The sequence below is a fragment of the Salmo salar genome, chromosome 20 (genome assembly GCF_965601325.2).
Source record: "Salmo salar chromosome 20, fSalSal1, whole genome shotgun sequence".
Lineage (NCBI taxonomy): Eukaryota > Metazoa > Chordata > Actinopteri > Salmoniformes > Salmonidae > Salmo > Salmo salar.
In genome coordinates this window covers 65,505,986-65,529,012 of record NC_138310.1, presented here as the reverse complement: position 1 = coordinate 65,529,012, position 23,027 = coordinate 65,505,986, and the positions used below count along the sequence as shown (strand labels likewise).

The 23,027-nt window shown below is 45.3% G+C and overlaps 1 protein-coding gene across 8 annotated transcripts in view; it reads left to right on the top strand.

Annotated features, from left to right (window-relative positions):
• Positions 1-23,027, top strand: part of LOC106581152 (neural cell adhesion molecule 1-like) — a 145,479-nt gene that overhangs the window by 109,368 nt on the left and 13,084 nt on the right. For 4 of the 8 annotated variants that reach the window (XR_014381906.1, XR_014381907.1, XM_082966648.1 and 1 more), the window contains exons 10-16: positions 1,957-1,986; positions 18,844-18,994; positions 19,254-19,441; positions 19,819-19,915; positions 20,059-20,229; positions 20,536-20,664; positions 21,270-21,284. Coding sequence is in view for 6 of the 8 variants with exons in the window: in XM_082966648.1 (XP_082822774.1) it covers positions 1,957-1,986; positions 18,844-18,994; positions 19,254-19,441; positions 19,819-19,915; positions 20,059-20,229; positions 20,536-20,664; positions 21,270-21,284 (781 nt within the window). In the remaining 2 variants the exon portion in view is untranslated. Of the gene's footprint in view, positions 1-1,956; positions 1,987-18,843; positions 18,995-19,253; positions 19,442-19,818; positions 19,916-20,058; positions 20,230-20,535; positions 20,665-21,269; positions 21,285-21,629; positions 21,911-23,027 lie in introns of those variants that run through there. The other 4 variants (XM_014163013.3, XM_014163014.3, XM_082966650.1 and 1 more) reach the window with 3 other exon arrangements.

Sequence of the window (23,027 nt, the reverse complement as noted above, 5' to 3'; positions counted from 1 at the left end):
TGCTTGTCAGGATAAATGGAGAGCTTCCTAACTGATCCCAGTCAGGGGTCATCAAAAAACAGTGCCCCAGCCCAGTCCTGTAACCATACCATACCGTTGTGCTGGTTATGACTGTAGAGAGGATGCCTTTTGTGTGGTACTGGGTGAGATAGTTATGTGAGTGTTTCTCCTGTAGAATCTCCTCTACAACAGTGCCTCTTTTCCTCTCCCCTCCCCACCTTCATACTCTAGAGAGAGAGAGGATCGCTGCTCACCTAGAGGATGAGGAGTGCTGCCTGGAAATTAGATTTGTCTGATGGGATGTTATTTAGTGCTGGTTTGCACTAAACTGATTAGATGCATGGTGTTTACAGCTCTCACCATCATTTGCTTTTGGTCCATGTCCCATTGTTTAAACAAACATAAAACATTGGTCTGCCAGTGATGTGTCAACTCAATTGCATACCTCACAGTGCTGTGTCAGACCAGCCAGGACCAGGGGTGCTGTTAGTTATGTGTCCTGTAATAATGAGCAGCAGCACCAGTATTACGAAGCTAATTGAGCAGCAGATCCTCCTCTGTGATGTGGGGTCTGGTCCCTGACTGCTTTTCCGACATCAGGTGTTAAATATGCCTGTCTTGCTATGTGTGTCTCTCCTGTCTCGCCACACCCCAGAGGACCGTAAAGAATAGTGATATCATATGACCAGTCCAGGGCGGACACTACTCTTGTTGTTAATACATTCACTATCTACATTAGCTACATGCCATGGCTCAATATACAGTACAACCCTCCCTACTTAGGTCTTCACTCAGGATCTTTTACTTGATATATTATTAGTTTGGTCTGTTAATGTGTCTGGTTCTGCCCTGCAGTGTGACTGAAGCTTTCCCAGTGTTAACTAGTCTCTTGACAGATGTGTGTGTTGTGTTTCTCTGTGACAGGCAGTGAGTCTACTGTGGTATAGGTTAGCCCTTATTAAAGATAGAATCCAGATGAATTCACTCATTATTCACTCATCTGTGAGTGATTGGAAGGCGTCCAGCTCTAAACGAGAGAGGATGGTCTGGAAGGAATGTTAAGATTGACTGTATTAATAATGAATTGAGTTCTGGGCCTTTTTGCCTGCAGTACGTTTCAGGAGATGGGACACTTGGTTGTTTTCTGCATCTGATGGAAAGCTGTTTACCATTTTGCTTGTTGTCTGGCTTCCATTCTCCATTCCATTCATCACTACGTCGTCGTCCATTATCAATCATCCCTCCTTCATGCCTCTTGTTTCTCCTTAACATTAGGAAACCCATAAAGCATGCTTTTTATAACATGTATTATGGCAGAATTCAGAGAAAATAAATCCTCTGTAAGTAAATGTATTTCAGAGGTGGACAATACTTTTTTAATCACGTTTAATTATCTTTTGTGGGACTGAATTAAGTGTTAAATGTTGCGTTGATTATATAACTTCATATTAAATGTGGATTCATTATGATTCATAATCCTGAAAACAATTCTTAATAATTAGATTTTGAAGATGATATATGGAGAAATGTTTCTATGATTTCTCTCAGCATCCCTCCATGCTAGCTAACTCCAATGTTACGTCTATTATTTACACATGAACATGTACCCAGCAGGCTAAATGGGTTGAAATGACGTCATTAAAACCTGTTTAGCTCGCTGGCTAGGCTATTTATAGGTTAATGCTGAGTAGTTTAATACTACTGAGGAGCGTAAAGGTTGATGAGTCTAATTGTGTCAAAAACAATGGAATGGTGTGCTTGGGTTATAGTTTTAGCATTAGCCCATTTCACTGGACTACAGCAGGTCAACGTTCTGTACAGGAGTGGGGCAGTGTTGTTCAGTTGCATGCTCGTGCAGTGTTGTTTGTTCCATCTGTGAGGTACTGGATAAGGATACCTGTCCAAGGATTGCTTTGCTTTTTTGTTGTTGTTCTATTCTGTCTGTGTCCTCTACAGGCCTCTTGGACTCGGCCCGAGCAACACAAGGTATAGCTTCTATAGTATACCCAATACCCATCACTATCTACCATGTACCATGCCCATGCATCCTCTTTCACTATATTGAATTCTCTTCAACACTGTTTTCTATTGTTGCTGTAGTCATGGAAACTGATGGAGAGACTCTTATCAGTCCTCTGGTTTGTTAGAGTGGCTTCGCTCTGTGAACCATCAGGCTGAAAAATTATCCTTGAAACCTGAATGTTCTTTTTCCTAGCTCATCCATTTTGTAGCCAGGTATCAGACAACTGGTGAAGGATGTTTGTTCCCATCCTTTCCAGGGAATAAGGTCTAGGGTGCACCAATGATCGAGCTAAGCGAAAATTGCTTGATGTTTCCAATAGGCACCACCACTCTGCATTATTAATAAACTCTCTGTTGTTGAAAACCATAGTTATGAAACTTTAATGAATCTATGTTCTCACGTTGCATATGAACAGAAGGAGATGCTCTTCCTCTTGACAGAATGAGATTGTATATCATGGTCTGGTCTGCCATGTGGTTGTCCAGTCTTTGGCCATGATGATGAGTTGTAGTTGACCCTCTTTGATCTCACAATACAGCCCAAAAACAGGGCACTGAATGTTCTATCTACACTACACCAAGATTGTATTAATGTGCCTGGTCTATATTTCTTCATCAACAACCACAATAGGACCTGCCTGTACATAAGGGGTGGCATATGTGAGCGCAGCACAAGGCTGGCGGGACACAGTCACACTCTCTTGCCACTCTTTCAGCTCTGATGTAATTATCCCTGTCAGTGTTTGGAGAAGGTGGGGGGATGGAGGGAGGAGGTGGAGGAGGAAGATGAGGTGGAATGAAAAGAGGACTGACTGCCGTGCCTGTGTTATGGAAGCGTTTCCTCGGGCATACTTAATGCCCCAGACATGCTGCTTCTGTTGAGTTTGAATACAGAACTAATGAGCGCTACTCCTCTCTTAGTTAGTTTCCCAAATCGCACCCTATGTAGTGCGCTACTTTTGACCAGGGTCTATAGGGCTCTGGTCAAAAATAGTTCACTATGTAGGGAATAGGGTGCTATTTGAGCCATAGCCTTAGTTTGTCCCCCAGACTGGTCCCTACTGTAACTAATTGAACAACACAGAGGCATTCATGAGACGGTTCACTTGCAATGTGTGGGTGTTGAACTTCAAAGCCATGCAAAATAAAATGCAGAGGTCCCTAGAAGTTCAGCTCTTCTACGACACCTAACATAAGTTAACAGTGGTTTGGACTGGCGTGAGAGTAGCAGACCCAGACTGTTCCGTGTCAACAACAACAACAAGAGTAGCCGACCCAGACTGTTCAGTGTCAACAACAACAACAAGAGTAGCCGACCCAGACTGTTCAGTGTCAACAACAACAACAAGAGTAGCCGACCCAGACTGTTCAGTGCCAACAACAAGAGTAGCAGACCCAGACTGTTCAGTGTCAACAACAACAAAAAGAGTAGCAGACCCAGACTGTTCAGTGCCAACAACAACAACAAGAGTAGCAGACCCAGACTGTTCGGTGTCAACAACAACAAGAGTAGCAGACCCAGACTGTTCAGTGTCAACAACAACAACAAGAGTAGCAGACCCAGACTGTTCCGTGTCAACAACAAGAGTAGCAGACCCAGACTGTTCAGTGTCAACAACAAGAGTAGCAGACCCAGACTGTTCCGTGTCAACAACAAGAGTAGCAGACCCAGACTGTTCAGTGTCAACAACAACAAAAAGAGTAGCAGACCCAGACTGTTCAGTGCCAACAACAACAACAAGAGTAGCAGACCCAGACTGTTCGGTGTCAACAACAACAAGAGTAGCAGACCCAGACTGTTCAGTGTCAACAACAACAACAAGAGTAGCCGACCCAGACTGTTCAGTGCCAACAACAACAACAAGAGTAGCCGACCCAGACTGTTCAGTGCCAACAACAACAAAAAGAGTAGCAGACCCAGACTGTTCAGTGCCAACAACAACAACAAGAGTAGCCGACCCAGACTGTTCAGTGTCAACAACAACAAGAGTAGCAGACCCAGACTGTTCAGTGTCAACAACAAGAGTAGCAGACCCAGACTGTTCAGTGCCAACAACAACAACAAGAGTAGCCGACCCAGACTGTTCAGTGCCAACAACAACAAAAAGAGTAGCAGACCCAGACTGTTCAGTGTCAACAACAACAACAAGAGTAGCAGACCCAGACTGTTCAGTGCCAACAACAACAACAAGAGTAGCAGACCCAGACTGTTCAGTGTCAACAACAACAACAAGAGTAGCAGACCCAGACTGTTCAGTGTCAACAACAACAACAAGAGTAGCAGACCCAGACTGTTCAGTGTCAACAACAAGAGTAGCAGACCCAGACTGTTCAGTGTCAACAACAAGAGTAGCAGACCCAGACTGTTCAGTGCCAACAACAAGAGTAGCAGACCCAGACTGTTCGGTGTCTACAACAACAAGAGTAGCAGACCCAGACTGTTCAGTGTCAACAACAACAACAAGAGTAGCAGACCCAGACTGTTCAGTGTCAACAACAACAACAACAAGAGTAGCAGACCCAGACTGTTCAGTGCCAACAACAAGAGTAGCAGACCCAGACTGTTCAGTGTCAACAACAACAACAAGAGTAGCAGACCCAGACTGTTCAGTGCCAACAACAACAACAAGAGTAGCAGACCCAGACTGTTCAGTGTCAACAACAACAACAAGAGTAGCAGACCCAGACTGTTCGGTGTCAACAACAACAAGAGTAGCAGACCCAGACTGTTCAGTGTCAACAACAACAACAAGAGTAGCAGACCCAGACTGTTCCGTGTCAACAACAAGAGTAGCAGACCCAGACTGTTCAGTGTCAACAACAAGAGTAGCAGACCCAGACTGTTCCGTGTCAACAACAAGAGTAGCAGACCCAGACTGTTCAGTGTCAACAACAACAAAAAGAGTAGCAGACCCAGACTGTTCAGTGCCAACAACAACAAGAGTAGCAGACCCAGACTGTTCGGTGTCAACAACAACAAGAGTAGCAGACCCAGACTGTTCAGTGTCAACAACAACAACAAGAGTAGCCGACCCAGACTGTTCAGTGCCAACAACAACAAAAAGAGTAGCAGACCCAGACTGTTCAGTGTCAACAACAACAAGAGTAGCAGACCCAGACTGTTCGGTGTCAACAACAACAAGAGTAGCAGACCCAGACTGTTCAGTGTCAACAACAACAACAAGAGTAGCAGACCCAGACTGTTCCGTGTCAACAACAACAACAAGAGTAGCAGACCCAGACTGTTCAGTGCCAACAACAAGAGTAGCAGACCCAGACTGTTCAGTGCCAACAACAACAACAAGAGTAGCAGACCCAGACTGTTCAGTGTCAACAACAACAACAAGAGTAGCAGACCCAGACTGTTCAGTGTCAACAACAACAACAAGAGTAGCAGACCCAGACTGTTCAGTGTCAACAACAAGAGTAGCAGACCCAGACTGTTCAGTGTCAACAACAAGAGTAGCAGACCCAGACTGTTCAGTGCCAACAACAAGAGTAGCAGACCCAGACTGTTCGGTGTCTACAACAACAAGAGTAGCAGACCCAGACTGTTCAGTGTCAACAACAACAACAAGAGTAGCAGACCCAGACTGTTCAGTGTCAACAACAACAACAACAAGAGTAGCAGACCCAGACTGTTCAGTGCCAACAACAAGAGTAGCAGACCCAGACTGTTCAGTGTCAACAACAACAACAAGAGTAGCAGACCCAGACTGTTCAGTGTCAACAACAACAACAAGAGTAGCAGACCCAGACTGTTCAGTGTCAACAACAACAACAAGAGTAGCAGACCCAGACTGTTCCGTGTCAACAACAACAACAAGAGTAGCAGACCCAGACTGTTCAGTGCCAACAACAAGAGTAGCAGACCCAGACTGTTCAGTGTCAACAACAACAACAAGAGTAGCAGACCCAGACTGTTCCGTGTCAACAACAACAACAAGAGTAGCAGACCCAGACTGTTCAGTGCCAACAACAAGAGTAGCAGACCCAGACTGTTCAGTGCCAACAACAAGAGTAGCAGACCCAGACTGTTCAGTGTCAACAACAACAACAAGAGTAGCAGACCCAGACTGTTCCGTGTCAACAACAGCAACAAGAGTAGCAGACCCAGACTGTTCAGTGCCAACAACAAGAGTAGCAGACCCAGACTGTTCAGTGCCAACAACAAGAGTAGCAGACCCAGACTGTTCAGTGCCAACAACAAGAGTAGCAGACCCAGACTGTTCAGTGTCAACAACAACAACAAGAGTAGCAGACCCAGACTGTTCAATGTCAACAACAACAACAAGAGTAGCAGACCCAGACTGTTCAGTGCCAACAACAAGAGTAGCAGACCCAGACTGTTCAGTGTCAACAACAAGAGTAGCCGACCCAGACTGTTCAGTGTCAACAACAAGAGTAGCAGACCCAGACTGTTCAGTGTCAACAACAACAACAAGAGTAGCAGACCCAGACTGTTCAGTGCCAACAACAAGAGTATCAGACCCAGACTGTTCAGTGTCAACAACAAGAGTAGCCGACCCAGACTGTTCAGTGTCAACAACAAGAGTAGCAGACCCAGACTGTTCAGTGTCAACAACAACAACAAGAGTAGCAGACCCAGACTGTTCAGTGTCAACAACAACAACAAGAGTAGCAGACCCAGACTGTTCCGTGTCAACAACAACAACAAGAGTAGCAGACCCAGACTGTTCAGTGTCAACAACAAGAGTAGCCGACCCAGACTGTTCAGTGTCAACAACAACAACAAGAGTCGCAGACCCAGACTGTTCAGTGTCAACAACAACAACAAGAGTAGCAGACCCAGACTGTTCAGTGTCAACAACAACAACAAGAGTAGCAGACCCAGACTGTTCAGTGCCAACAACAAGAGTAGCAGACCCAGACTGTTCAGTGCCAACAACAAGAGTAGCAGACCCAGACTGTTCAGTGTCAACAACAACAACAAGAGTAGCAGACCCAGACTGTTCCGCGTCAACAACAGCAACAAGAGTAGCAGACCCAGACTGTTCAGTGCCAACAACAAGAGTAGCAGACCCAGACTGTTCAGTGCCAACAACAAGAGTAGCAGACCCAGACTGTTCAGTGTCAACAACAACAACAAGAGTAGCAGACCCAGACTGTTCAGTGCCAACAACAAGAGTAGCAGACCCAGACTGTTCAGTGTCAACAACAAGTGTAGCCGACCCAGACTGTTCAGTGTCAACAACAAGAGTAGCAGACCCAGACTGTTCAGTGTCAACAACAACAACAAGAGTAGCAGACCCAGACTGTTCCGTGTCAACAACAACAACAAGAGTATCAGACCCAGACTGTTCAGTGTCAACAACAACAACAAGAGTAGCAGACCCAGACTGTTCAGTGCCAACAACAACAAAAAGAGTAGCAGACCCAGACTGTTCAGTGCCAACAACAAGAGTAGCAAACCCAGACTGTTCAGTGTCAACAACAACAACAAGAGTAGCAGACCCAGACTGTTCAGTGTCAACAACAAGAGTAGCAGACCCAGACTGTTCAGTGTCAACAACAACAACAAGAGTAGCAGACCCAGACTGTTCAGTGTCAACAACAAGAGTAGCAGACCCAGACTGTTCAGTGTCAACAACAAGAGTAGCAGACCCAGACTGTTCAGTGTCAACAACAACAACAAGAGTAGCAGACCCAGACTGTTCAGTGTCAACAACAACAACAAGAGTAGCAGACCCAGACTGTTCAGTGTCAACAACAACAACAAGAGTAGCAGACCCAGACTGTTCAGTGCCAACAACAACAAAAAGAGTAGCAGACCCAGACTGTTCAGTGCCAACAACAAGAGTAGCAGACCCAGACTGTTCAGTGTCAACAACAACAACAAGAGTAGCAGACCCAGACTGTTCCGTGTCAACAACAACAACAAGAGTAGCAGACCCAGACTGTTCAGTGTCAACAACAACAACAAAAGTAGCATACCCAGACTGTTCAGTGTCAACAACAAGAGTAGCAGACCCAGACTGTTCAGTGTCAACAACAACAACAAGAGTAGCAGACCCAGACTGTTCAGTGTCAACAACAACCACAAGAGTAGCAGACCCAGACTGTTCCGTGTCAACAACAACAACAAGAGTAGCAGACCCAGACTGTTCAGTGTCAACAACAACCACAAGAGTAGCAGACCCAGACTGTTCCGTGTCAACAACAACAACAAGAGTAGCAGACCCAGACTGTTCAGTGTCAACAACAACCACAAGAGTAGCCGACCCAGACTGTTCAGTGTCAACAACAACAACAAGAGTAGCAGACCCAGACTGTTCAGTGTCAACAACAAGAGTAGCAGACCCAGACTGTTCCGTGTCAACAACAACAACAAGAGTAGCAGACCCAGACTGTTCAGTGTCAACAACAACCACAAGAGTAGCCGACCCAGACTGTTCAGTGTCAACAACAACAACAAGAGTAGCCGACCCAGACTGTTCAGTGTCAACAACAACAACAAGAGTAGCAGACCCAGACTGTTCAGTGTCAACAACAACAACAAGATTAGCCGACCCAGACTGTTCAGTGCCAACAACAACAACAAGAGTAGCAGACCCAGACTGTTCAGTGTCAACAACAACAACAAGAGTAGCCGACCCAGACTGTTCAGTGTCAACAACAAGAGTAGCAGACCCAGACTGTTCAGTGTCAACAACAACAACAAGAGTAGCAGACCCAGACTGTTCAGTGTCAACAACAACAACAAGAGTAGCAGACCCAGACTGTTCAGTGTCAACAACAACAACAACAAGAGTAGCCGACCCAGACTGTTCAGTGTCAACAACAAGAGTAGCAGACCCAGACTGTTCAGTGCCAACAACAAGAGTAGCAGACCCAGACTGTTCAGTGTCAACAACAACAAAAAGAGTAGCAGACCCAGACTGTTCAGTGCCAACAACAACAAGAGTAGCAGACCCAGACTGTTCGGTGTCAACAACAACAAGAGTAGCAGACCCAGACTGTTCAGTGTCAACAACAACAACAAGAGTAGCCGACCCAGACTGTTCAGTGTCAACAACAACAAAAAGAGTAGCAGACCCAGACTGTTCAGTGTCAACAACAACAAGAGTAGCAGACCCAGACTGTTCGGTGTCAACAACAACAAGAGTAGCAGACCCAGACTGTTCAGTGTCAACAACAACAACAAGAGTAGCAGACCCAGACTGTTCCGTGTCAACAACAACAACAAGAGTAGCAGACCCAGACTGTTCAGTGCCAACAACAAGAGTAGCAGACCCAGACTGTTCAGTGCCAACAACAACAACAAGAGTAGCAGACCCAGACTGTTCAGTGTCAACAACAACAACAAGAGTAGCAGACCCAGACTGTTCAGTGTCAACAACAACAACAAGAGTAGCAGACCCAGACTGTTCAGTGTCAACAACAAGAGTAGCAGACCCAGACTGTTCAGTGTCAACAACAAGAGTAGCAGACCCAGACTGTTCAGTGCCAACAACAAGAGTAGCAGACCCAGACTGTTCGGTGTCTACAACAACAAGAGTAGCAGACCCAGACTGTTCAGTGTCAACAACAACAACAAGAGTAGCAGACCCAGACTGTTCAGTGTCAACAACAACAACAACAAGAGTAGCAGACCCAGACTGTTCAGTGCCAACAACAAGAGTAGCAGACCCAGACTGTTCAGTGTCAACAACAACAACAAGAGTAGCAGACCCAGACTGTTCAGTGTCAACAACAACAACAAGAGTAGCAGACCCAGACTGTTCAGTGTCAACAACAACAACAAGAGTAGCAGACCCAGACTGTTCCGTGTCAACAACAACAACAAGAGTAGCAGACCCAGACTGTTCAGTGCCAACAACAAGAGTAGCAGACCCAGACTGTTCAGTGTCAACAACAACAACAAGAGTAGCAGACCCAGACTGTTCCGTGTCAACAACAACAACAAGAGTAGCAGACCCAGACTGTTCAGTGCCAACAACAAGAGTAGCAGACCCAGACTGTTCAGTGCCAACAACAAGAGTAGCAGACCCAGACTGTTCAGTGTCAACAACAACAACAAGAGTAGCAGACCCAGACTGTTCCGCGTCAACAACAGCAACAAGAGTAGCAGACCCAGACTGTTCAGTGCCAACAACAAGAGTAGCAGACCCAGACTGTTCAGTGCCAACAACAAGAGTAGCAGACCCAGACTGTTCAGTGCCAACAACAAGAGTAGCAGACCCAGACTGTTCAGTGTCAACAACAACAACAAGAGTAGCAGACCCAGACTGTTCAGTGCCAACAACAAGAGTAGCAGACCCAGACTGTTCAGTGTCAACAACAAGAGTAGCAGACCCAGACTGTTCATTGTCAACAACAACAACAAGAGTAGCAGACCCAGACTGTTCCGTGTCAACAACAACAACAAGAGTAGCAGACCCAGACTGTTCAGTGTCAACAACAACAACAAGAGTAGCAGACCCAGACTGTTCAGTGCCAACAACAACAAAAAGAGTAGCAGACCCAGACTGTTCAGTGCCAACAACAAGAGTAGCAGACCCAGACTGTTCAGTGTCAACAACAACAACAAGAGTAGCAGACCCAGACTGTTCAGTGTCAACAACAACAACAAGAGTAGCAGACCCAGACTGTTCAGTGTCAACAACAACAACAAGAGTAGCAGACCCAGACTGTTCAGTGCCAACAACAACAAAAAGAGTAGCAGACCCAGACTGTTCAGTGCCAACAACAAGAGTGTCAGACCCAGACTGTTCAGTGTCAACAACAACAACAAGAGTAGCAGACCCAGACTGTTCAGTGTCAACAACAAGAGTAGCAGACCCAGACTGTTCAGTGTCAACAACAACAACAAGAGTAGCAGACCCAGACTGTTCAGTGTCAACAACAAGAGTAGCAGACCCAGACTGTTCAGTGTCAACAACAAGTGTAGCCGACCCAGACTGTTCAGTGTCAACAACAAGAGTAGCAGACCCAGACTGTTCAGTGTCAACAACAACAACAAGAGTAGCAGACCCAGACTGTTCAGTGTCAACAACAACAACAAGAGTAGCAGACCCAGACTGTTCAGTGTCAACAACAACAACAAGAGTAGCAGACCCAGACTGTTCAGTGCCAACAACAACAAAAAGATTAGCAGACCCAGACTGTTCAGTGCCAACAACAAGAGTAGCAGACCCAGACTGTTCAGTGTCAACAACAACAACAAGAGTAGCAGACCCAGACTGTTCCGTGTCAACAACAACAACAAGAGTAGCAGACCCAGACTGTTCAGTGTCAACAACAACAACAAAAGTAGCATACCCAGACTGTTCAGTGTCAACAACAAGAGTAGCAGACCCAGACTGTTCAGTGTCAACAACAACAACAAGAGTAGCAGACCCAGACTGTTCAGTGTCAACAACAACCACAAGAGTAGCAGACCCAGACTGTTCCGTGTCAACAACAACAACAAGAGTAGCAGACCCAGACTGTTCAGTGTCAACAACAACCACAAGAGTAGCAGACCCAGACTGTTCCGTGTCAACAACAACAACAAGAGTAGCAGACCCAGACTGTTCAGTGTCAACAACAACCACAAGAGTAGCCGACCCAGACTGTTCAGTGTCAACAACAACAACAAGAGTAGCAGACCCAGACTGTTCAGTGTCAACAACAAGAGTAGCAGACCCAGACTGTTCCGTGTCAACAACAACAACAAGAGTAGCAGACCCAGACTGTTCAGTGTCAACAACAACCACAAGAGTAGCCGACCCAGACTGTTCAGTGTCAACAACAACAACAAGAGTAGCCGACCCAGACTGTTCAGTGTCAACAACAACAACAAGAGTAGCAGACCCAGACTGTTCAGTGTCAACAACAACAACAAGATTAGCCGACCCAGACTGTTCAGTGCCAACAACAACAACAAGAGTAGCAGACCCAGACTGTTCAGTGTCAACAACAACAACAAGAGTAGCCGACCCAGACTGTTCAGTGTCAACAACAAGAGTAGCAGACCCAGACTGTTCAGTGTCAACAACAACAACAAGAGTAGCAGACCCAGACTGTTCAGTGTCAACAACAACAACAAGAGTAGCAGACCCAGACTGTTCAGTGTCAACAACAACAACAACAAGAGTAGCCGACCCAGACTGTTCAGTGTCAACAACAAGAGTAGCAGACCCAGACTGTTCAGTGCCAACAACAAGAGTAGCAGACCCAGACTGTTCAGTGTCAACAACAACAACAAGAGTAGCAGACCCAGACTGTTCAGTGCCAACAACAAGAGTAGCAGACCCAGACTGTTCAGTGTCAACAACAAGTGTAGCCGACCCAGACTGTTCAGTGTCAACAACAAGAGTAGCAGACCCAGACTGTTCAGTGTCAACAACAACAACAAGAGTAGCAGACCCAGACTGTTCAGTGTCAACAACAACAACAAGAGTAGCAGACCCAGACTGTTCAGTGTCAACAACACAACGAGTAGCAGACCCAGACTGTTCAGTGTCAACAACAAGAGTAGCAGACCCAGACTGTTCAGTGTCAACAACAAGAGTAGCAGACCCAGACTGTTCAGTGTCAACAACAAGTGTAGCCGACCCAGACTGTTCAGTGTCAACAACAAGAGTAGCAGACCCAGACTGTTCAGTGTCAACAACAACAACAAGAGTAGCAGACCCAGACTGTTCAGTGTCAACAACAACAACAAGAGTAGCAGACCCAGACTGTTCAGTGTCAACAACAACAACAAGAGTAGCAGACCCAGACTGTTCAGTGCCAACAACAACAAAAAGATTAGCAGACCCAGACTGTTCAGTGCCAACAACAAGAGTAGCAGACCCAGACTGTTCAGTGTCAACAACAACAACAAGAGTAGCAGACCCAGACTGTTCCGTGTCAACAACAACAACAAGAGTAGCAGACCCAGACTGTTCAGTGTCAACAACAACAACAAAAGTAGCATACCCAGACTGTTCAGTGTCAACAACAAGAGTAGCAGACCCAGACTGTTCAGTGTCAACAACAACAACAAGAGTAGCAGACCCAGACTGTTCAGTGTCAACAACAACCACAAGAGTAGCAGACCCAGACTGTTCCGTGTCAACAACAACAACAAGAGTAGCAGACCCAGACTGTTCAGTGTCAACAACAACAACAAGAGTAGCAGACCCAGACTGTTCCGTGTCAACAACAACAACAAGAGTAGCAGACCCAGACTGTTCAGTGTCAACAACAACCACAAGAGTAGCCGACCCAGACTGTTCAGTGTCAACAACAACAACAAGAGTAGCAGACCCAGACTGTTCAGTGTCAACAACAAGAGTAGCAGACCCAGACTGTTCCGTGTCAACAACAACAACAAGAGTAGCAGACCCAGACTGTTCAGTGTCAACAACAACAACAAGAGTAGCCGACCCAGACTGTTCAGTGTCAACAACAACAACAAGAGTAGCCGACCCAGACTGTTCAGTGTCAACAACAACAACAAGAGTAGCAGACCCAGACTGTTCAGTGTCAACAACAACAACAAGAGTAGCCGACCCAGACTGTTCAGTGCCAACAACAACAACAAGAGTAGCAGACCCAGACTGTTCAGTGTCAACAACAACAACAAGAGTAGCCGACCCAGACTGTTCAGTGTCAACAACAAGAGTAGCAGACCCAGACTGTTCAGTGTCAACAACAACAACAAGAGTAGCAGACCCAGACTGTTCAGTGTCAACAACAACAACAAGAGTAGCAGACCCAGACTGTTCAGTGTCAACAACAACAACAAGAGTAGCCGACCCAGACTGTTCAGTGTCAACAACAAGAGTAGCAGACCCAGACTGTTCCGTGTCAACAACAAGAGTAGCAGACCCAGACTGTTCCGTGTCAACAACAACAACAAGAGTAGCAGACCCAGACTGTTCCGTGTCAACAACAACAACAAGAGTAGCAGACCCAGACTGTTCCGTGTCAACAACAACAACAAGAGTAGCCGACCCAGACTGTTCCGTGTCAACAACAACAACAAGAGTAGCAGACCCAGACTGTTCCGTGTCAACAACAACAACAAGAGTAGCAGACCCAGACTGTTCCGTGTCAACAACAACAACAAGAGTAGCAGACCCAGACTGTTCAGTGTCAACAACAACAACAAGAGTAGCAGACCCAGACTGTTCAGTGTCAACAACAACAACAAGAGTAGCAGACCCAGACTGTTCAGTGTCAACAACAACAACAAGAGTAGCAGACCCAGACTGTTCAGTGTCAACAACAACAACAAGAGTAGCCGACCCAGACTGTTCAGTGTCAACAACAAGAGTAGCAGACCCAGACTGTTCAGTGTCAACAACAACAACAAGAGTAGCAGACCCAGACTGTTCAGTGTCAACAACAACAACAAGAGTAGCAGACCCAGACTGTTCAGTGTCAACAACAACAACAAGAGTAGCCGACCCAGACTGTTCAGTGTCAACAACAAGAGTAGCAGACCCAGACTGTTCAGTGTCAACAACAACAACAAGAGTAGCAGACCCAGACTGTTCAGTGTCAACAACAACAACAAGAGTAGCAGACCCAGACTGTTCCGTGTCAACAACAACAACAAGAGTAGCAGACCCAGACTGTTCCGTGTCAACAACAACAACAAGAGTAGCAGACCCAGACTGTTCCGTGTCAACAACAACAACAAGAGTAGCAGACCCAGACTGTTCCGTGTCAACAACAACAACAAGAGTAGCCGACCCAGACTGTTCCGTGTCAACAACAACAACAAGAGTAGCAGACCCAGACTGTTCAGTGTCAACAACAACAACAAGAGTAGCAGACCCAGACTGTTCAGTGTCAACAACAACAACAAGAGTAGCAGACCCAGACTGTTCAGTGTCAACAACAACAACAAGAGTAGCAGACCCAGACTGTTCAGTGTCAACAACAACAACAAGAGTAGCAGACCCAGACTGTTCAGTGTCAACAACAACAACAAGAGTAGCAGACCCAGACTGTTCAGTGTCAACAACAACAACAAGAGTAGCAGACCCAGACTGTTCAGTGTCAACAACAACAACAAGAGTAGCCGACCCAGACTGTTCAGTGTCAACAACAAGAGTAGCAGACCCAGACTGTTCAGTGTCAACAACAACAACAAGAGTAGCAGACCCAGACTGTTCAGTGTCAACAACAACAACAAGAGTAGCCGACCCAGACTGTTCAGTGTCAACAACAAGAGTAGCAGACCCAGACTGTTCCGTGTCAACAACAACAACAAGAGTAGCAGACCCAGACTGTTCCGTGTCAACAACAACAACAAGAGTAGCCGACCCAGACTGTTCCGTGTCAACAACAACAACAAGAGTAGCCGACCCAGACTGTTCCGTGTCAACAACAACAACAAGAGTAGCCGACCCAGACTGTTCCGTGTCAACAACAACAACAAGAGTAGCAGACCCAGACTGTTCCGTGTCAACAACAACAACAAGAGTAGCAGACCCAGACTGTTCAGTGTCAACAACAACAACAAGAGTAGCAGACCCAGACTGTTCAGTGTCAACAACAACAACAAGAGTAGCAGACCCAGACTGTTCAGTGTCAACAACAACAACAAGAGTAGCAGACCCAGACTGTTCAGTGTCAACAACAACAACAAGAGTAGCAGACCCAGACTGTTCAGTGTCAACAACAACAACAAGAGTAGCAGACCCAGACTGTTCAGTGTCAACAACAACAACAAGAGTAGCAGACCCAGACTGTTCAGTGTCAACAACAACAACAAGAGTAGCAGACCCAGACTGTTCAGTGTCAACAACAACAACAAGAGTAGCAGACCCAGACTGTTCAGTGTCAACAACAACAACAAGAGTAGCAGACCCAGACTGTTCAGTGTCAACAACAACAACAAGAGTAGCAGACCCAGACTGTTCCGTGTCAACAACAACAACAAGAGTAGCAGACCCAGACTGTTCAGTGTCAACAACAACAACAAGAGTAGCAGACCCAGACTGTTCAGTGTCAACAACAACAACAAGAGTAGCAGACCCAGACTGTTCAGTGTCAACAACAACAACAAGAGTAGCAGACCCAGACTGTTCAGTGTCAACAACAACAACAAGAGTAGCCGACCCAGACTGTTCCGTGTCAACAACAACAACAAGAGTAGCAGACCCAGACTGTTCAGTGTCAACAACAACAACAAGAGTAGCAGACCCAGACTGTTCAGTGTCAACAACAACAACAAGAGTAGCAGACCCAGACTGTTCAGTGTCAACAACAAGAGTAGCAGACCCAGACTGTTCAGTGTCAACAACAACAACAAGAGTAGCAGACCCAGACTGTTCAGTGTCAACAACAACAACAAGAGTAGCAGACCCAGACTGTTCAGTGTCAACAACAACAACAAGAGTAGCAGACCCAGACTGTTCAGTGTCAACAACAACAACAAGAGTAGCCGACCCAGACTGTTCAGTGTCAACAACAACAACAAGAGTAGCAGACCCAGACTGTTCAGTGTCAACAACAACAACAAGAGTAGCAGACCCAGACTGTTCCGTGTCAACAACAACAACAAGAGTAGCAGACCCAGACTGTTCAGTGTCAACAACAACAACAAGAGTAGCAGACCCAGACTGTTCAGTGTCAACAACAACAACAAGAGTAGCAGACCCAGACTGTTCAGTGTCAACAACAACAACAAGAGTAGCAGACCCAGACTGTTCAGTGTCAACAACAACAACAACAAGAGTAGCAGACCCAGACTGTTCAGTGTCAACAACAACAACAAGAGTAGCAGACCCAGACTGTTCAGTGTCAACAACAACAACAAGAGTAGCAGACCCAGACTGTTCAGTGTCAACAACAACAACAAGAGTAGCAGACCCAGACTGTTCAGTGTCAACAACAACAACAAGAGTAGCAGACCCAGACTGTTCAGTGTCAACAACAACAACAAGAGTAGCAGACCCAGACTGTTCAGTGTCAACAACAACAACAACAACAACAACAAGAGTAGCAGACCCAGACTGTTCAGTGTCAACAACAAGAGTAGCAGACCCAGACTGTTCAGTGTCAACAACAACAACAACAACAAGAGTAGCCGACCCAGACTGTTCAGTGTCAACAACAACAACAACAACAAGAGCAGCAGACCCAGACTGTTCAGTGTCAACAACAACAACAACAAGAGTAGCAGACCCAGACTGTTCAGTGTCAACAACAACAACAACAAGAGTAGCCGACCCAGACTGTTCAGTGTCAACAACAACAACAAGAGTAGCCGACCCAGACTGTTCCGTGTCAACAACAACAACAACAACAACAAGAGTAGCAGACCCAGACTGTTCAGTGTCAACAACAACAACAACAACAAGAGTAGCCGACCCAGACTGTTCCGTGTCAACAACAACAACAACAACAACAAGAGTAGCCGACCCAGACTGTTCAGTGTCAACAACAACAACAACAAGAGTAGCAGACCCAGACTGTTCAGTGTCAACAACAACAACAACAACAAGAGTAGCAGACCCAGACTGTTCAGTGCCAACAACAACAACAAGAGTAGCCGACCCAGACTGTTCAGTGTCAACAACAACAACAACAACAACAAGAGTAGCCGACCCAGACTGTTCAGTGTCAACAACAAGAGTAGCCGACCCAGACTGTTCAGTGTCAACAACAACAACAACAAGAGTAGCCGACCCAGACTGTTCAGTGTCAACAACAAGAGTAGCAGACCCAGACTGTTCAGTGTCAACAACAACAACAACAACAAGAGTAGCCGACCCAGACTGTTCAGTGTCAACAACAACAACAACAACAACAACAACAAGAGTAGCCGACCACGACGCTAAAGGTTTCGTACCTGACTTTTTATTTAGACCTTGTGTATCTGGCGTTAATGAATTAAAGTGGTGTATCTTGAGACCAACATCAATCGTATTAGCCATTAGCAGGGTTTCTGCTCTAGTTTTAATTGGCAAGGTCTTGAATGTATAGGCACACTATGTTTTTGCCCTCTTCCCCATTTCACATGCTTTGGTTCTACTTCTGAAGCTGGAGTCTTAACCCTTATTGACTTTAGTCAGCATGGTGTTGCTTTAGAGTTACGGAGACAGTGACAGTTTGCACTGCTCTGACTAGGTAGCTAGTTAATTCTGAGGAATAGAATCATTTTAATGAGTTGCCATTTCATGGATCAACCACGGGTTTTGTACAGTACTAGAATGCCTGCCCTATAATATGTATACAGTAGATGTATGAACTATACATCCGACAGTATGTTGCTGTTGGGGAACACAAATAATTCAAGACTTAGTATGTCAATATATTATTAATGTCTAGTTGAATTTCACACGATAAAGTGAACCACTCAGCAGACGGTGTGTAAAAGTGCAAGCTAGGCATGTTATCCTGTCTAGAGGAACCACGACTATACAACAGTAGCATTTAACAGGCTGAGACCTGAATAGCCTGCAGTATCTGATTTCAGCCACCTCACTCTACAGCCATTGTGTGAAAAGCTCTTGATGGCTCCATCCATACAGCTTCTTCTACCATTAGTGATGTGCTCTGCTACTGTACACATCTCTACTGTACAATACAGAGGGTTGTGATCTTTCTCTACAGTATCTCTGTCTCTCTCGTAAGGGCAGGCCATGTGTAGTGTCATCACCTTTTGATGTTACAGCCATAGGAAAAGCACTCAATGCTACAATGATTTGTCTTCAGGCTCAGAGTTCAATGTTACTATGATATAGCTACAGAGTGTTATAATGTATTGGTTATCAATAATGCATGGATCACAATGGGGTATGAGGTTAACATTGATGTACTGCAAACAGAGGTCCTTTGTTGCTTGCTACCCTGTGATTTCCTGCCCTATAGAGTCTGGATGGGAACGTCGTAGTGAGGAGTGATGCTCGTGTGTCCTCCCTCACGCTGAAGTACACCAAGTTCACCGACGCTGGCCAGTACCTCTGCTCTGCACGCAACGCCATCGGAGTGGATTCTCAACCCGCCTACCTGGAAGTCCGCTGTAAGAGCTCCACATGTCACAGGGCTGCGTCTGAAATGGCATCCTATTCCCTATAGTTCACTACTTAGGCCCATAGGGTCCCAAAAGTAGTATACTATATAGGGAATAAGGACGCAACCACTGTCTCTAGTGTTCAGTCTTCATCAGGCCTGGCATACTGCCTGCAGCTTCCAACGTTTGTGCCAAAACCTACTCTTTGAAATATTTAACACAAAAGACAGCAATCTCTTATTCACATTGCTGGTTCATTCCTCCATAGATGCCCCTAAGATCCAGGGCTCAGTGACAGTGTATACCTGGGAGGGGAATGCAGCTAACATCAGCTGTGAGGTCCAGGCCCACCCCAGTGACGTGTCCATGCTGTGGCTGAGGGACGGGTTTCAGCTTCCCAACGCTAACGTCACCAAAGCCAAGGTTTTCCAGAGCCCCACAGCCAGCTACCTGGAGGTAGAGACCCACTCAAATACACACTCACTAGCATACACATAGGCATACTGCGCACACACACGGATGCATGAGCACACACACATGCTTGAGCACACACACACACACGGCTACACACACAGAATTAAGAACACTCTACATGTCATACAGATTTAATGTGTGACAGCTAGCATTTGCAGGGTTCTCCCCCAGTTCCATTGTGGGGAGACTGAGTGTGTTTTCATTATTCAGTAGAGGGAAGCACAGAGACAGAGGAATACAAACAGGCATCTCTAATGGACAAACAACAGTGGAACAAACTGACTCATGCATCTTAGTCACCTTGTGTTTGTAATGCTTCGCTGCCCACTTTCATGCATCGATTCTCTCCTCTGTTCCAGGTCACCCCAGAGTCTGAGAATGACTTTGGGAGCTACAACTGTACTGCTTCCAATGAGATGGGCACAGAATCCAAGGAGTTCCTCCTCATTCAGGCTGGTCAGTCACAATCACAATCTGTAGCTAATTATCCCAAATCGTCATGCTCTATATTGTGAATCTAATATTGAATGTCGTCATCGAATGAAATATACTGTAGTTCTCTAATGAGTATCTTTATGTGTGATTCCTCTCCTCTCTAGATGTCCCATCAGCCCCGTCCCTCGGGGAGGTGGAGCCGTTCTCCAGCTCAGCCAGGGTGGAGTTCCAGGAGCCTGACGCCACCGGGGGTGTACCCGTCCTCAGGTACCGGGCCGAATGGAAGACTGTGGGCAGGGGCAGCTGGGTGCAGAGAGTCTATGAGGTCCAAGGAGGTGAGTACAGGGGCAGGACGGGGGGCTACGAGGGTAAAGAGAGAGAGAGAGAGAATGTGAGGGATAAAAAAAAAGGAAATGTGCTTTGCTTCTTTATGTTTCTTTTTCTCATTCATTGGCTTTTTTAAATGAAACATCCGTCCTATATAATAATTTAGCTGGTTGGATTTATCCTCAAATGAGAAAAAAAGCTAATGTTGTTGTCTGTAATCATTGCATCCCTGTTACTTGTCAAATTGATATTTCTGTCTGAGTGCAGTTTGTTGTGGATGTGTCAGTAATTGTAATTCTCACTTGTATCCTCAGGAGCTCTGAGTGAAGTTACCATCATAGGCCTGAAGCCTGAGACCAACTATGAGGTGAAGATGTCAGCCATCAACGGCAAGGGAGAGGGTGAAACTAGCCCTGCTCTGGTCTTCAAGACAGAGCCTGTCCGTAAGTCACACTTCCCACCTCCCTTCTCACCTCCCAACAACCATCTTGCCACCGTGCATTGCACTTCCTCATTAGAATGAATCAATACATTCAGCCTTGTTGATACAGTCTGTTTGTCAGCTCCACCATAGACATATTGGTCAGCACTGGCTTAGAACCTTCAGATCAGACATATTTGCCCTATGCTGTGCTTGTAAATCTAGAAAGAAGCTTTTACTGCACAACTGGCTTGAATTCTCACTGCTAGGATGATGATGACTACCCTTGTTCTCTCTCTCTCTCTCTCTCTCTCCGCTCTCTTTCTTTCTCTTGTCTCTCTCTCTCTCTCTCTGTCTCTCGCTCGCTCCTTATCCTTGATCGCCCCCTGTTGGTTGTAAATGTCACTGGAAGTGGAATGTCTGTCCACTCCTAACTCAGGAATATTATTCCATGCCCTGCATGTGTAGAGTTGAACTGATCGTTTGGTATCCGAGGACATTCTGATTGGTTGATGCTGCTATCATAAAGCCTTGATAGTTTATTTTCTTTCTTTTTTGTCACACTCTTGTTGTGTAGTTTTCTGTTTATTCATTTTGTCTCATCTGTTTTTCTGTCGGACCGCTCAGGTTATTCTTACGCAAGTAAGTGCCTCATCATCATACACACTCACTCTGAGTATTAGTTTGAACTTTGGACAAACTTTCCAAGTGTTTGCAAAACAGTCTGTCTCCAGTTCTAAAACGTGTATTTATACGGTCATGTGGCTTTCATTTGCCTCCGCATCTTTTCCATTGAGATTTGGCAGTCATGAAATATTGTTTCATGTTTCTTTTGCTTTCTGTTCTCTGATCAATTTCACCTAAATAGTTTAATACCTTTAATCTGCAGGAATATTATATTGCAGATTACAGATTTGTACAGACATACTAGCAATGTGTGAAGCCTTTGTTTTTGCCTAATATCTCTTCTTCTATATGATTTCTTAGATGGCATTTTTCATTTTTTCACTGAGGACTCAGGTTTGTTATGCGGTTATTAGGGATTAGGCCAAAGATCATAGGTATTAGGAGTAGTTAGCATGTGACTTAGACACTGTTATACCAAGACACTGTTATACCAAGACAAATAGCCTAGAACGCTCCCTATTACCTGCTGCTCTTCCTACTGTACAGTACCTACAGTAAGAAGCTATGGTCATTTACTGATACAACTTAACCCTCCCCAAATATTCTTGTGTTTTCATGTCATGTGTAGGTTGTACATGTACAACTGATACTACAATGTCCGTCAGTATTGGCAATACTAAGTAGTATTAGGAATACGTCTGTATTTCTGTCCCGTTTTTCAATGCTGCTGTTTTTTGTCAGTATTTCCAGTATGTATGTCTTTGTTGGAAATACCGCAGCGTTTCCTCTGTTGTCAGTCATTTTGTCTTGCAGGAGAAGGATAGTTTGGGATGTACCCTTTTCCATTTATTACCATATTTTGAAAGTTCTTTTATTTGAAATGACTGTAAATCTAGAGCATAAGCCACAGTAGCTGAAGTCATCATTTCTCTCAGAGGAAAACCTGTCATTTGTCCCCGCTTGTGTTGTCAGTGTTGTCAAAAGTTCACTGTTGTTTTGTGTTAGTCTTCAGTTTCTGTTTTGTTTAATTTTGTCTTCAAGTCTTATAACTGTGTTTTTCCTGTCCATGTTTACAGTGTCTATTTTTATATATTTTATGTTTCCACTTTCCTTTCAACCAATCACATGCGTGCGTTTCATGTGACTCATCATGTGGCTTGCATGGTGCTGATGATGTCATCACTCTGCAGAAGGTAACTTTTCGTTCCCAACTTTCATCAGAAGAATCTTCATTTTACTGGAGAGTCATTCATAACATAAATACTAAATGTCCCAATTCAATAATGTCCCATTTATTTCCATTTATTTTCGATTTTGTTAACCCATCATGTGTAGCCGTTCACCTGTCTAGACTGACTGGAGCTCCCTGGACTGTCACAGTTATTTAACAAGGAAGTGTTCCTACTGTAACTCCTCCCAGTACTGTGAATGATGTTCCCTGCCTGACCTGCAGAGTTGTTAGCTCAGTGGTAGATTTACTGGATTCTCTATCCACAAAACACATTTGTGTTAGCTACAGTATATATCTGCAGAAATCCCATGTATTTCATTTTGTGCCGCTCCAAAAGAATCCTTCCTGCTTTGAACGAAGCAGGCCTTTTTTCAACCGAACAAATACCTTTAAAAGATGAAGCCTGTCATAAATGATTTTATCCTAAGCAAGTTTGTGATCTCAGAAGTGCACGTCATCCTCTCCTATGAGCGTGGACTTTTCATCCAACTTGTCTAGCAGTAATTATTGACTTGCAAGGCATTTGT